Consider the following 16,107-nt stretch of genomic DNA (forward strand, 5'->3'; position numbering starts at 1 on the left):
CTCTTAACTCCTCCCCGTTATCAACTCTCCAGCAACCTCTGACCCCTTTGTAAACAATATTATTAACAAAATAATATAAATGCTATAAAAATATATGAAACAACAAAATATTCTAAAAATGGTGTACATTCCCTTCTAACAACTTAAATATGCCTTGCGTAAATAAAATAATGAAAAATATACACAAGTACTGTGTTTATGAACTGGAACTCCTTCCTGATATTCTTTTAGGCTGCAACACTGGCGGCCCACCACCTTTTCCCTGCTTCCATCACGCCTGACCCACCTAATCAGCTGATTATCAGTTCAATAGTATGTTAAAGTGTCTGTTTTAAAGCAGGAGAAGCACTAAAACGTGCGGGTGGTGGGCCTCCAGTTCCAGGTTATGTGAGCATAATCTGTGATATTCATTCAAAAGGAGAAGAAAAGCAGAATTTTATAAGTTTTTTATTTTCCTTTGCATTAAAAGACGTGTTGTTATTTTCAGATGGATTTGAAAGCAGAGCATGTTTGAAAGCAGAGCTGGACGTGACCTCCCGTATCTCAGAACTGAAGTGGATCGTTCAGCTTCATTCCAATTTGGGTAGATTGCAGTACTGCTTTATTCCAAAGTGCAGCGGGGTTCTTCATCAGCTTCACATGATAGTAAGTGTCTCCACCAACATGAACCTGAGAAACAGATTTAAAGACAGTAAACAAAGCCGCCATGTGTGACTGTCCTTGTAGAACAGGGTGATCAGATGTCTTGTTTTGGCCAGCAGAGGGCGCTGCTGCGGCTATCTACTGACCACTTCTAGCACTCACTCGCCTAGTTTTAGAGAACACTGCTGTGTAAAACTCCACCAGAAGCTCACAAGTGTCCAGTGAGTCCACAGCATCACCACAAACGTCTTTTCAGGACTTGAGGTGACCCAAGAGTTAAAGCAGGGGTGGAGTTACGGCACTGAATTGCTCTACCAGCTGAATGGTGGCCCTGATTGGTAGAGACAGACAGTCCACTGGAATGTAGCTGCCATGAAATAAACAAGCAGAGCATCATTTTAAGCTTTTCAGCACTTTTTCAGCCATATATGAAATATGGCTTATGCTGAAAGCATCTCTGTCTGTCTGGAACTGGAGCTGCCCAGGGGTGAGTTCAGGGTTTAGATATTGGGCTACTGGCAAAATATTTCAGTTGAATATGAATTATGGGCTCAGTGACCACTCAATTATTTGTTGTAAACGTATCTCTGCCTTATCTCTGACTGAGCTGCTAGATTTTGTGACTTTTGAGGCTTTTTTTACTAAGTGGCTATATTTCTGAAATATGACCAACAACAAATCTCTAAATGGGGAAAGCAAGAAATAGGAATGGTTTACGGGACCATTGTAATTTATTCCTATACTTGCTGACCATTACTGAGTGTTCCATAGCTGACCAGCTTCACTCACTATGGTAGCCACTGTATGGTTTTCTGACATAGCATACAGAGTTAGTTACTTAGTTAGTAACAGTTTTATCAGCTTATTACAGTACAGCAGTTACCAGGGGCAAAATACAACTGTTCTCTAGATTTTCTGGCTTGTGAAGGTGAAGAATAAAACATCACCTTAACAAGGTAGACGGTTTGATCCCCAGGTTTAGTGATGTACGTTTTTGCGATGAAGACATCATGTGTCTTCCCAGTGCGTGAGTCCACTCTCGGCTTCACCTTTAACGAAAAAAAAACAGCACACAGGTCAGAAACACACAACAACCCTCACCAGAGGGCAACACTCAGGGCTTTAGGCCCTCAGATCATTTCCACATGTCTGTAATTTGTAGTTAATAGAATCGTGATTGTATTTGAACTCTGCAGATATTACAGCTCTGCTCTTCTTTCACTGAGTGTGTTTACATACCACCAATAATCCAGTCATAATGAAGGCATAGGGAGGAGAGCAGGCTCCTCTGAAATCAGTTTTTCCGCAGTTTTTATGTGTTTTGACACCAGCAATGTTACTTCCTCCGAGTAGATATACTCAGTATTAACCACATTCATCTACAGCCTGATAATCCATTAATAATCCGACTAACAGCTCAATCGGAATAGAATACGTCCATGTAGACACACCAATCGGAACAGTCTAGTCCAATTGACGCCATTCAGAATACTTTCTTCCGACTGAAGGAGGTGAGGAATCCTGTAAATAATCTATTAAATAGAAGAATAATATCCGTGTAAACGCTTGTATCCGATTACATTCCCTATCGGAATGTTTAAGTTCTGCATGTGCGTTGCATCATAAAAGTATGAAAAGTATGTTAGGGTGGTGCAGGACATGTATGAGGATAGTGAGACAGTGGTGAGGTGTGCAGTTGGAGTGACAAATGGTTTCAAGGTGAAGGTGGGGTTACATCAGGGATCAGCTTTGAGCCCCTTCTTGTTTGCAATGGTGATGGACAGGTTGACAGATGAGGTCAGGCAGGAGGCTCCATGGACCATGATGTTTGCAGATGACATTGTAACCTGTGGTGAGAGTAGAGAGCAGGTGGAGGAGAATCTGGAGAGGTGGAGGTTTGCACTGGAGAGGAGAGGAATGAAGGTCAGTAGAGACCAGACGGAATACATGTGTGTGAATGAGAGGGAGGCAGGTGGAAAGGTGAAGATGCAAGGAGTCGAGGTCGTAAAGGTGGATGACTTCAAATATCTTGGGTCAACCATCCAGAGCAATGGACAGTGTAGAAAAGAGGTGAAGAAGAGGGTGCAGGCAGGATGGAGTGGGTGGAGACGGGTGTCAGGGCTGATGTGTGACAGAAGGATAGCAGCAAGAGTGAAAGGGAAGGTTTACAAGACAGCAGTGCGTCCTGCTATGATGTTTGGTTTGGAGACTGTGGCTCTGTCTAAAAGACAGGAGGCTGAGCTGGAGGTGGCGGAGATGAAGATGCTGAGATTTTCGTTGGGAGTGACCAGGATGGACAAGATTAGAAATGAGCAGATCAGAGGGACAGTGAAGGTGGAGCAGTTTGGAGATAAAGCCAGAGAGGCCAGGTTGAGATGGTTTGGACATGTGTTGAGGAGGAATAGTGGAGATATTGGGCAAAGAATGTTGGAGATGGAGCTGCCGGGTAGAAGGAGAAGAGGTAGACCTCAGAGAAGGTTTATGGATGTAGTGAAGGTGGACATGGAGATGGTTGGTGTAAAAGTAGAGGAGGCAGTGGATAGGGCAAGATGGAGGCAGATGATCCGCTGTGGCGACCCCTAAAGGGAGCAGCCGGAAGAAGAAGATGTGCGTTACATCATAGTGAAAGCTTAGAATGATCAGTGTCGTGGAGCAGAAACTGGTCAGCAGAGGAGACGAAGTTTATGCTCCAAACTTTAAAGGACTTCACAATAGCCAGCAGGATGGATGACTTGCAATAACAAGCAGCTCAGACGAGCGTATGAACAAATGAATGACAGCAACTTCACACGAACTATAGAGCAAGTTAACCACTTAAATAACCAGGTGTGCCAGCAGACCCAAAGCTTTATTACACACTTCTATAAACTAAGAATAGCTCAGCTAGTTTACACTAAAGTCGCTGTAGTTACTGAGTAATGAGCCTTAGTGTGTAAAAAGCCTGAGATTTTAAGGGGTCAAAAGCAGAAAACTCAGGTAATGCACTGCTGCTCAACTCCCTCGATACACATGCAGCAGTTTAAATGTGAGTGTCTGAATGAATTCAGTCAGATTGCATGTAGACACAGACTCTGTCTGAGATGAGACTGATCAGAGTGGCATCGTCTGCAAACTTCATAAGTTTAACAGAGTCAATGCTAGCAGTGCAGTCATTGGTGTGCAGAGAGTAGAGCAGGAGCACCGGTGCCGAGGCAGAGAGGGTCCGAAATGCAGATGCACTGTTTCCTGTTGGACAAGAAGTTGTGGATGCAGTAGCAGAAAGACGGCGGACACTGAGCTGCCACAGTTTATCTGCAGTAAGGATAATGTACCTTATCATCTAACGTCCCCACAAAGAGCTAAATACCCACACACATACATGCCTGAGAGAACATAAAGGAGGGAAACGTTACCTCGTCACAGTAAGTCTGGATGTTCTGGTTGGCGGTATTCGGCCTGCTACACATTGTGGTCATTCCTCAATTACTGTGTACCTGGATCTACAGCTACCAGCACATCAACTACAACCTCCCCACAGCTAGATCCACCTTAAATATCCACCTGTTGCCCTCCGGCACCAGGGCGTTACACTCACACATAAATGGGAAAGAACATATTAAAATCCCATTAAAATGAGCTGATAAGCTGCTATAAACAAGGCTGTGCATTAGGGATGTGCATTCAGACTGATTTTGTTGTCCGAGTGTCTGTAAACGCTCATGACCAGCTAAACCAGTTTAATATACCCATCTTTAAAGAAACTGGTGTTCTATGAAACTGTTCTAGACCACATTATGAGTGAAACTGTGGTCTGTGGCTGCTGTTCTCACTGCAGGTGACCTAGACTGATTTATTTGTGTTCCCACATGCCGTATAAGCGTCAAGCTAGCAGGCTTTGGAGTCGTGTCACGATGTGGTAAGATAGGATTTTATTTTTCTCTATTTCTGTATTTTTTTAAACCCCAATTCCAAAAAAGTTGAAAGTGAGACATTTTACCATTTCATGAAAAACATTAACTCATTTAGGGCTTAGAGGCAGCAAAGTATATCAGAACAGTTGGGACAGGGGCAACGAAGTAAGTGGTACTGATAAAAGAGCAGGAGGAGCAGTTTGCAGCTACTGACATGACAGAGTATGAAAGAGCAGTTTAGAGAGTCTCTCAGAGTCTCTCAGAAGCAAAGACAGGCAGAGGTTCACCAGTCTGAGAAAAACTGCATCTAAAAATTGTGGAACAATTTCAGAAAAATGTTCCTTAACGTAAAAATTGTGAAGACTTTGGACATTTCACGACCATCAATCTGGAGAATTCCCTGTACGCAATGAAAAAGGCCGATGGTCAGTGTTGGATGCTTGTGGTCTTTGGGCCCTCAGGCAGCACTGCATTAAAAACAGGCCTGATTCTGTACCGGAAATAAATGCATGAGCTCAGGAGCACTTCCAGAAATCACTATCTGTGAAAACAGTTCACGGGGAAATCCTGAAACGCAAGTTAAAGCTGCATCATACAAAGAAAAAGTCAATACGATCCAGAAACACTGCCACCTTCTCTGGGCCGAAGCTCATTTAAAATTGACTGAGGCAAAGTGGAAAACTGTTCTGTGGTCAGATGGATCAAAATTTTAAATTCTTTTCGGAAAATGCCGTGTCCTGCGTACTCAAGACGGAGATGGAGGCGGACCGTCCAGCTTGTTATCAGAGCACGAGCACAGTTCAAAAGCCTGCAGCTCTGATGGTTCGGGGCTGCATTAGTGCCCATGGTGTGGGCAGCTCACACATCTAGAAAGGCATCATCAATGCTGAACAGTATATGCAGGTTTTGGTAAGATAAGATCAGAAAAGATCAGATAAGATCAGATAATCCTTTATTAGCACAACAAGGGGGAAATTCTCAGTGCTACAACAACAAAGGGACAAGAGCAAAAAAGAGAAGAAGTAACAAGAAGAGAATTCATAAGCAAGTAATTAACTTTAAGTACTTAACAGGGTTTTTTGCAGTTTGTTACTAGACAATGTATATAAGTACTAAACATAAAAAAGATAGAAAATATAAACTCTATCCTTCACAAAGAAGGATAACAATAAAGAATTATAAATAAATAAAGAGCTGATATTTACATTGTAGAGATATGAGGAGCAGGTTTATATCACACATGCGACGGTGAGGAGTTACAGTATAAACCATTATAAACAGAAAGCTCAGAGTTCACACTGTAGAGATATTTAACACTGCACCGCACACGGACTGCTGATTATACCGCACACAGGAAGAGGTGAGAAGATCCAGCATGTTCTGTAGGTGTGTGAGGTCCAGTGGGGGGTGGAGGGTCTACTGGGAGCAGTGTTGGTTGGACAGTCTAACAGCAGCAGGAAGGACCTGCGATGGCCTCCTTAACACTCTTGGGGTGAAGCAGCCGGTCACTGAAGGAGCTGCTCAGTGCTGCTAGAGTCTCAGTCATGAGCTGGAAGCTGTTCTCCAGCATGGACGCTAGTCTAACATCCTCCTGACTCCCACTGTCTGCGCTGGGTCTAGGGGGCTACCCAGGTCAGGACTGGCCCTCTTAAGGAGTTGGTCAAGTCTCTTCCTGTCCATAGTTGAGATGCTGCTGCCTAAGCAGACCACTCCACAGAAGATGGTTGATGGCACAACGGTGTCAAAGAAGGTCCTCAGGAGTGCCCTCTGCACTCGTCCAGACAGCGTCTCTTTCAGGGAACACAATAAACCACATACTGCATCCGCCACAACAGCACAGCTTCACAGAAGAAGAGTCCAGGTGCTGAACTGACCTGCAGTCCAGACCTTTCACCAATAGAAAACATTTAGCGATGAAATGGAAAAATCCATCAAGGAAGCCCCAAAGAAGAACCAGGACTGCTGAGCAGCTAGAATCTTACATCAGACAAGAACGGGACAACATTCCTCTCCCAAAACTCCAGCAACTGGTCTCCTCACTTCCCAGACATTTACAGGCTGTTGAAAAGGAAGAGTGGATGCTACATGATGGTGGACACGACCCTGTCCCAGCTTTTTTGAGATGCCTTGCTGCCATCAAGCTCTAAACGATTCAATGTTTTTCATGAAAAGGTAAAATGTCTCAGTTCCATCACCTGATATGTGTTCTGTGTTCTGTTGTGAATCTGGGTCTATGAGATTTGCACGTCACTGCATTTTTTACATTTACATTTATTTACATTTTACACAGCGTCCCAACTTTTTTGGAATTAGGGTTGTATATAGTCATTGTAAATAACCATAGAAAAGCCATTAAACCTGTTTAACACATTGTCTGGTTTGTGGAAACGTTGATTAGAAACTCCGTATTTATAAACCTGGATCACTAATTATTCCCCAGTAGAGACTCAGGGTTTGTATGAAGATGAACGAGTTATATATCAGTGTCTTACGAACACGATGGTGTTATAAAGTGAGGACATTATAAAGTGCTGTTACTTCAACTCAGTAAAACATTCAAGACTCCATGTCCACTCATTTATCGCCTCATTATGATGACGTACTGTCTGTCCTGTAAACACTCAGCAGCTTTAAAGTGCTTTGTGAAGCTGCCGTGTATATACAGTTAATAAACCCACCAGCAGCTCCTCATCGTCATCTGCTCCAGTCAGATCTGTGTGAACACCTCAGAGCGTCAGAGCTCCAGGACCTTCCAGACTCAGCGCTCATAATATCGTAAAATATAAAAAATATTTTAATATGCGCAGTTCTGTCCTGCACTGCGGGGCTCGTTTCCCCAGGCCTGCTGTGCCCTGAACACAGTCAGGTTTTATGATGTACAGATGCTCATGGAAATGTTTGAACAGCCCTGAGCAGTGACAGAAAAGTGTGTGAACAGCCCTGAGCAGTGACAGAAAAGTGTGTGAACAGCCCTGAGCAGTGACAAGAAATGAACAAAATCCAGAACAGCATCTTACAGCTCAGAGAGCTTTTTATTTTCCTTTGTAAAATAACTGTTAGAATAGTGTAATATACAGCTGTTATTGTTATTACATTTTTAAAAAGCTGTGTCTGGTCCGAGTCTGTGTGTCTGATCTGGGTCTGTGTGTCTGATCTGAGGCTGTGTGTCTGATCTGGGTCTGTGTGTCTGATCTGAGGCTGTGTGTCTGATCTGGGTCTGTGTGTGTGATCTGAGGCTGTGTGTCTGATCTGAGGCTGTGTGTCTGATCTGGGTCTGTGTGTCTGATCTGAGGCTGTGTGTCTGATCTGGGTCTGTGTGTCTGATCTGAGGCTGTGTGTCTGATCTGGGTCTGTGTGTGTGATCTGAGGCTGTGTGTCTGATCTGAGGGTGTGTGTCTGATCTGAGGCTGTGTGTGTGATCTGAGGCTGTGTGTCTGATCTGGGTCTGTGTGTCTGATCTGGGTCTGTGTGTCTGATCTGAGGCTGTGTGTCTGATCTGGGTCTGTGTGTCTGATCTGGGTCTGTGTGTCTGATCTGAGGCTGTGTGTCTGATCTGAGGCTGTGTGTCTGGTCCGAGTCTGTGTGTCTGATCTGGGTCTGTGTGTCTGATCTGGGTCTGTGTGTCTGATCTGAGGCTGTGTGTCTGATCTGAGGCTGTGTGTCTGGTCCGAGTCTGTGTGTCTGATCTGGGTCTGTGTGTCTGATCTAGGTCTGTGTGTCTGAGGCTGTGTGTCTGATCTGGGTCTGTGTGTCTGATCTGAGGCTGTGTGTCTGATCTGAGGCTGTGTGTCTGAGGCTGTGTGTCTGATCTGGGTCTGTGTGTCTGATCTGGGTCTGTGTGTCTGATCTGGGTCTGAGAACAGCTGATAACACTAACAGTGTGTGTTCCACGTGGACACTGCTCAGAAGTAGCCCACGGACTCGTTGACTTTCTTTCTCGTTTGGACTCCATGCAGCTGCAGTTTGTGACCAGCGTGTGGGAGAGGCTTGAACACCCTCAGGTGAACATAATCATTCCCACCTACGTCCACCTGAGAAACAAAACACCGCACTGTTCATCTGAAGGTGCAACAGTTCCACCAAAGTGTGAGTAAACAATCAGAATTCACTCATACACATAATTATTCAATATCTTCTATGAATTATTCAGTATCTACTGTGAATTATTCAGTAAGTACTATGAATTATTATCATCTGTAAAACAGTGACAGAAACTCGCACTCTAAATAACGTGAAGATGAAAAGTCTCCAGTCACACACTGTCAGAGTTAAAGCCACACCTTGATGAAGTAGTTGGTTCCCGCCACAACCTGGGTGGTGAAAGATTTCGCAACAAACACTCTGAACTTCTTACCGGTCTTTTGCTCCACCTGCGGCTTCACCTGTAACCACACAGACCACCAAACAGGTTCAGTAACACAGTAACAGTCTATAATTAACACTGAGCTCTCAGTTCCCCTCCTGTCACTGGGGTGGGACCCTCAAGGCTCCATCTCAGGACCTTCAGTCAGGGAACATAACTGAACCATAATCCACTGAAATGATGTTCTAAGCTGTACTGACTCCACACACCCCGCCTCGCCTCGCCTCGCCTCCAGGCTTTTACTCTACTGCTCTGTTTTAAAACATTCGGTTATGAAAAGGAACAAATACCAACTTTTCACCTGGAGGAACTGATTTAAGCTCCACAATCAGACCTTAGAACCACTGCTGGAGCTTTGAGGGAACATCTACACTTCAAATCTCACAAAACGATCGGGCCTTATTTAAATAACTGAAGAACTGATTTTATTCACTGAGGTTAGACTTTAAATTAAAATTAGGATTAAAATTAGAATTTATTTTACAGAACATGATCAAAAGAACAGGAACTGAAACGAGGAACTGATTTGCAAGCTCCCTGTTTTCTCAGGTTCTTCATCACGTTTACATCTCAGCCGCTGAATTACGCTGAGTGAGGTGATAAATTCCCTTTTAAGCAAATCTGCTGTGGTCAGTCAGGGGTGCGTTAGTCACCTCACGTCAATGGTCCTGTTTTGTTCCTGTTTCATGATCATGTTCTGTAACATAAACAGTTCCACTGTCTGCTCGTTTACATTAATAAAGGCTTTGAAAAGTGTAGAGTCAGGGTGCGGGGGTGGGGGGTGGTGGTGGTGGGGGGGTGGGGGGGTGGGGCAGTTTATCCAAAGGTTGTGAAATAAGGAACACACCCAACACACTCAAAACAACCCAACACGCCCGGATCAGCAGCATTCCAGCAGCGTTTGTACATTCAAATGAGAGGGACCTGCTTGGACGAGCTGACAGATCTACAATAGTTTATCTAGAACCCTGGAGGAGGTGACAGCGTGATCAGTACAGCGAGTGTGAGAACTGAGCCCAGACAGCACCATCTAAATCTCCTCACTTTGACTCACCACTAGAGTCACTGGATCTGCTGAAGTCAGCAACCTGTCTGCCTTCCCTGTGTCGAAGGGGAATTCCACCAAAATTCTCAATTCTAGACTTACCAGGTCAGAACCGTTCACGGTGGTGGTGATAGGAACCAGACGTCCCTCTAAAAGTTCCTACAGAAAGTTCCTACATGAGCTGGTTCTGAATTCACTGCCTGATGACTGAGACGCTGTTTTATGAGAGTTTAGAGAACTTCAACTCCATTCATGGTGGAGGGAGACATGCAGGGCGCTGTGCGGCAAAATAGTCCCCAAAGAAAACTCATTATTCCAGATTTTCCACTGTTTTCCATCATCAACATTATGCTGAGATTTTGAAAAATGACAGGAATTCTAATTTAAGCTTTCGTAGCTTTTTGAGCTGGAAATTTGTTTTTGGAATGAAACTTTTACTCTTAAAAAAGAAAATGGTTCTATATAGAACCATGAACACTCACGGAACCCTCTGCGTGATTAAAGGGTTCTTTGCATCATGAAAGTTCATTAGAACGCCAGCCAGACTGCACTGTATAAGGGAACCTAATGAGAGAAAAGGCTGACCTACAACCTTAAAAAAGACAGTTCTTCAAGAGTTCTTTAGTATAGAAAATGGTTCTGCGTAGAACCATGAACACTCAAGGAACCCTCCACATGATTAAAGGGTTCTTTGCATGGTGGAAGGGAGAACGTGCTGTAGATATTTCTACATAAAACCTTTTTGAAAAGGGTTCTATGTGGCACCAAAAAGGGTTCTTCTATTGCAGCAAGCCTGACACTGTAACAGAACCCTGTTTGGTGCTATGTAGAACCCTTTTCAATAAGGCTTTATGAAGAAATTTACATACATACAAAACATTCTAGATCAAGCTGGAGAACCATTTCACCACAGGAAGAACCACGTAAGCATGCATGTTCTTTAGTAAAGAACCCTTGAAGAACCTTTTTTTCTGAGAATGTAGTTATTTTATAACTAATATAGTTACAATGAAAAGACAAAGCAGGTCTTCACTGATTCACCTCATCACAGATCTTCTGGATCTCAGGGGTGGCGACCTGCACCGATCCGGTTCCTCCAACAACCTGGTCCATGACGGTCAGCTACAGCTACTACAAACAACTACGCCTGCAACTACATGTGCCCTCACAGTTCCACCTTAAATACCCTCCAGCTGCAGCTTCACTTCCCCATGTCTGCAGACAAGGATCATCTGATCTGAGTCATGAAAAGTGGATCAGGTTCCCACAAAAAGGGGGTTCTACAGATTCAGGAGGGTTTAATTCCAGGAAAAACACACTCAGATAAATCTGAGCAAATCAGGCCAAAAGCAGAACCGAACTCATAATAAATGCATTCACTGTAAAACGTAGAGGTGTACACACTATACAGTGGTACATTCCGAGGAGTGGCCGCCTCAGCAGTGCCACCTGGTAGGCATGTAAGAAATTACAGCACATGTTCCACAGTTATAACTTCATGCTTTATGAGATCTGCTCTAGTCTTAGTGCTCATCTGCTTTAGAGTCTGTGTTTTATTGTTGAGCCTCTGTATATGCAGAGTGAAGTAGGCGGCCGCTCTCAGTGTCAGTAACGCCCGTCTCCTGCTGCCCGGAACGCCTGTGGTGTGGTAAGAGGAAACATACAGGTGAGTTTTCTCTGCTGTTTTAGTGAAACTTGTCCTTCTACTGTCTGAAATTAAGGGTGGTCAAAGGACAACAGGTCAGGAAATATGTTCTCTATTTTCCCCCCTTTCATTAAGGACTCGCTCACAGGCGCCCTCTGCTGTTTAGCAGTCCTGCTTTGGATATAATGGGAGAAATAGGAAGTGGCCAGACCTCATAAACTGGCTCTGGTTAGGCCACAATTGTACCACACCAGTCACGTCACCAAACACACTGTCAGCATTTCAGCTGCAGTTCAACCAACACAAACACTCAGCAGCGCCGAGACTGACTGCGAGAATGAACTTCAGCAAAGATGTCAGGAGTCTAGATGAAGCACATAGGTGGGTTTAAAGACCTCCATCCTGTAGACCTTTAAACAGGTTTAACAGTTAGCTAATGCAGCCTATTGCCTGTATATACGTATATAGTATATGACGTATATAGTATATATGTCATATACTTAAGGGTTTAGTAAAGAACCACTCATAGAACACTCAAATAATTGATTTAAAGGTTCTGTGCATGGTGAAAGGGTTCTTCATATTGATTGAAAAGGGTTCTACATAATGCCAAACAGTTATGATATGAAGCATGAAACAACAGATGATCCCTTTTTGGTGCTACATAGAACTGTATTTTTTAAGAATGTGAATATATATGTATATATATTTGGGTCGTTCTACAGAAACGTCCACTTCTCTGTCTCTCCATAGGAGTCACTGGTGTTACTGACCGTCTCTGGTGTTCCACATAATAAAGGAAACACCAGAGACGTTTTTAATGATCAACGCATTTTACAGAACATCAAACCACACGCTGTCCATCAGGGAACGTCCACTAAAATATGGAATTTAATCCATTTGTGTTTCTATTTTTTCACAGTGACCTCAGAATAAAGTCGGTCACACCAGTGACGTCAGCTAGAAGCTTCATATGAGATCATGAGCTGAATGAGAAGATCTCTGAGAACTGAGAGACACAGTGGACTCACCATGAGCTTTTCTTCATAGATCATAACACCAGTGACTCCTGGGGGGCTTTCGTTATATATTTATACTACGATATTGATTTTATTTGTCATTTAAATCATATATTCCATAGTCATGTGTTATTACTGTAGTTAAAATCGCAGAAAAGTGTTTTTTTCTTCAAAATACGGCCTCAGCCTTCACACAACTGTCAGGACGAGCTCTTCTGACGAGCCTGGATTCTCAATTGAGGCTCAATATATATTTATATATTTATATATACAGTAAACAAACCCTATCTATATGTCCAACAAGGTAACTTTACAGGACAAGGAAAAACATTCATAACTTCTAATGGAAGTGAATGGATGAATCATTATTTTGGAAAAGCTTTTCTATTGGTCCATAAATTCCTCACGAAGGGCAACTGACTTTTCAAAACAATAATAATAAAAATGAGACCAGGTTTTCTCCCCACAGCAGAAATGTATAGACATATTCATATAGGTTGTAAATCAAATTCAGCTGCATCCGCTGAGTCTCTCCTTCCCCGGACACACGTGGGGCTGCACGTCCCCGCAGTGAGTCATTCACACAGGAAGCAGCAGGTGGAGCCATTGGGTCAGGAAACCTCTCCCTCACAGAGTCACGTACTACCTCTGACTCTAATCAAACTGCCTGAGTCCATAGGCCAAGTATCATGTCTGATATAGGCTTAAAACTCTCTTAAACTCAGAGTTTCAGCCTTTTCTGCTGTTTTAGTGTCTTTGTCTGAGCTGGTAGAGCCCATCAGCTCATCAAACCAGCTTATAATCGAGGCTTTAAAGACTGAAAACACTGTAGTTTATGTGAATAACAATAGTAAACTGTGTTTATATTATGATATTAATACTAATTGCCAATAATATGAAGCTGTTTCTACTGTGATCAATGTAATTACTGTGATTTTCATATGAATAATCCAGTGTTTATTGTCACAGTAAACGTCATGTTAGTGATTAGAGAAGGTATGCTGGTCTAGCTGGGTGCCAGCAGACACGGCCAACGTTGGTTGCCAGAAAGTGACCCTAATCCCCCTCACCCAACGAGAAAACAGGCACATTGTATAATATATACTACTGAAATATTAAATCTGTATGTCTAATATTATGGGTTCGAGGTGGCTGTGAGAATGCTATGGTTATATAACATACTCCTACTGGTTTGTTGTCATGTTATTAAGCTTATTTTTTAAAAATATACTTGAAAGAAGTAAAATTATTGGCCAGTGCTGTGAGATAAAGACCAAAGTAGTCAAACAGCATGACCAGTAGGACCATCTAGATGACCAGTCTTACAGTTTGACAAGCATTTCAGCTGACCAGGCCGTTCCTATCAGCAGGGATGCATCATTATCATTATTATTATTAATATTATTATTATTACTTTCACAAAACAAGACTGTCTGGCTGTAACACTTCAATATTAACGACAGTAATATAGTAACGGTTACAGTACTGTTGTTATTAATAACACATTATGTTCAGTATTAGAGACGAAGCGTGAAAACTACTGATTATTGTATGTTATATAGTCTGGACAGGGAAACCTGACCAGGCAGGACGCACTGTAACTATTAATCATAGGAACATCTCCTTACAAGTCTTTCCACCTGTAAATATGATCCAAAAGCATAAAACCTTATAACTGGAGACAAACCAGAAGTGGAAAACTGACCACTAGAAATGACCCTGACCTCATCTTGTGGGCACTTTCTACGTTCTGACTTGAGTCCATCGAGGAAAGAGCTGTTCTGAGAAATCAGTGACTGAATATTTCCCCTGGACTTATTTCTGCTTTATTGACGTTACCGGGGTTGAAGTGACTGTGCTTTGAGCCGTTTTGCCTCTCAGCCTATCATAATGCACCACATATAAGCCCCGCCCACCTCCGTTGGCTGATAAGTGAATGGATGACCTGAGACCCCAAGCAGGATCGATCCAGAGAGATTCAGCAGGTTCCCTCACATCAGCGTGTGTCGAGCTGTGAAAGTGAACTGACCACTGAAGACTGACCGGACCAACGATGCTGCCCCACACCGCTGTCCAGCTGGTGCTGCTGCTGGGTTTGGGGAGCTGGGCTGAAAGATTGTGTCCAGATGATCTGGACAGCTCGTGTAAACAGAACCCCTACAAGGAGCCCGTCAGCTCAGGTGCGTGCATCCATATACTCCATCCATCCTTATGGTCTTTATAACGGTCATAAGCTCGGTCTTAGTTCATCTTTCCTCCTCTACGCCTTCCAAGCGCTTTATTCTGTCCAGGGCTTGTTCAGATAGCAGCGAGTTTAGTTTAGTTTCAGCCTCAGAGTCTCTACTTCCCCGCACACATGTGGGGCTGCACGTATCTGCTGTGAGTCATTCGCGCAGGAAACAGCAGGTGGAGCCAGTGAGCCAGGGACGCTCTCCCTCATAGAGTCACGTATTAAACTCTATGACTAAACTGTTCAGGGTTTTCAGGCAGAGTGAGGTCAGTAGGACAGATGTGAGGCCTGCTGTAGACCCAGAACTCTCTTAAACGCCGAGTTTTCAGCCTTTCAGTATGGTTTTGTCTTCTTTCAGCCCATCAGCTCATGAAACCAGCTTACAATACAGGTTTTAAAGGTGGAAAACACTGTAATGTGTGTTAATAGCTGAAGTGAGGTTATATTATGAGGGATGTGTATTAATAATAATTCTCATGGGGCTTTTTCATGTTATTTATCCAGGATAATGACACTGAGATTAAATATCTCTTACACGTGAGCCCCGATTAAGGAGGCCACACACCAAACAACCAACATAGAAGCACCAGCAAGCCGACGGCATCAAATCAGAGTCAGAACCAATTAAAAACTGATGGAGCGCTGTAACCGAGCGCTGTGTTCCGACCATGCCACCGGAACGTCCGGCTAAACGTAAACAGGAGGAAAACTGCACCGAGGCTTGTCTGTTGATATGAATGCAGACAGATATGAAGGAAGCTGACCAGTAAGCGCTTTATAGACAAAAATCATCCAGGGAATTTGTCTTCGCACTGAAAGTGAAGGCCAATCAACCGTGACAGGAAACTGCTACAGTATAATGTCTGTTATTATTAATGCTGTGGCGTAATTACAGGTCAGTAGTACGGTGTTGTTTTTAGTATTAGGCCCAAACACGGTGGGGATTATTAGAGGTGGTGTGGTGCTGTGGATGGTACATCAGCAGAAACGGCGCAGCCTACATGACCAGTAAGACCAGACCAGTCAAATACACTGGAAGTATGACGTGTTGACAGGTAACGCCTGTTACAGGTTCAGATCTCTCACTTAAACTCAGAGTTTCAGACTTTTCCGCATGTTTTAGTGTTTTTTCCTGCTCCAGCGCTTCTGATAGAGCCCATCAGCTCATTAAAGGCCTTCGTGAGCTAAAATAGAGGCTCTAAAGACTGAAAACACTGTAGTTTATGTGAATAACAATAATAAACTGTGTTTATATTATGATAATATTGGACAT

The 16,107-nt window shown here is 43.4% G+C and overlaps 3 protein-coding genes across 3 annotated transcripts in view; 1 reads left to right on the plus strand and 2 right to left on the minus strand.

The window, feature by feature from the left end:
* Positions 1-429: 429 nt before the first annotated feature.
* LOC108416152 (cystatin-B-like) lies at positions 430-4,132 on the minus strand. Its single transcript, XM_037533149.1, has 3 exons — positions 4,035-4,132; positions 1,590-1,691; positions 430-669 (listed from the first exon to the last, which is right to left on the minus strand). The coding sequence occupies exons 1-3, from the start codon at positions 4,095-4,097 to the stop codon at positions 544-546; spliced, it is 291 nt and encodes a 96-aa protein (XP_037389046.1). The 5' UTR covers positions 4,098-4,132; the 3' UTR covers positions 430-543.
* A 4,143-nt stretch (positions 4,133-8,275) lies between these two features.
* LOC108415693 (cystatin-B-like) lies at positions 8,276-11,109 on the minus strand. Its single transcript, XM_017688741.2, has 3 exons — positions 10,982-11,109; positions 8,813-8,914; positions 8,276-8,563 (listed from the first exon to the last, which is right to left on the minus strand). The coding sequence occupies exons 1-3, from the start codon at positions 11,051-11,053 to the stop codon at positions 8,435-8,437; spliced, it is 303 nt and encodes a 100-aa protein (XP_017544230.1). The 5' UTR covers positions 11,054-11,109; the 3' UTR covers positions 8,276-8,434.
* Positions 11,110-14,529: 3,420 nt separating this feature from the next.
* LOC108415692 (thiosulfate:glutathione sulfurtransferase) overlaps positions 14,530-16,107 on the plus strand; it is a 6,279-nt gene continuing 4,701 nt past the window's right edge. Inside the window, exon 1 of the mRNA XM_037533146.1 lies at positions 14,530-14,784. Coding sequence (XP_037389043.1) covers positions 14,658-14,784 — 127 coding nt within the window. The 5' untranslated portion in view covers positions 14,530-14,657. The remainder of the gene's footprint in view (positions 14,785-16,107) is intronic.

This window comes from Pygocentrus nattereri, chromosome 23 (assembly GCF_015220715.1).
Source record: "Pygocentrus nattereri isolate fPygNat1 chromosome 23, fPygNat1.pri, whole genome shotgun sequence".
NCBI lineage: Eukaryota > Metazoa > Chordata > Actinopteri > Characiformes > Serrasalmidae > Pygocentrus > Pygocentrus nattereri.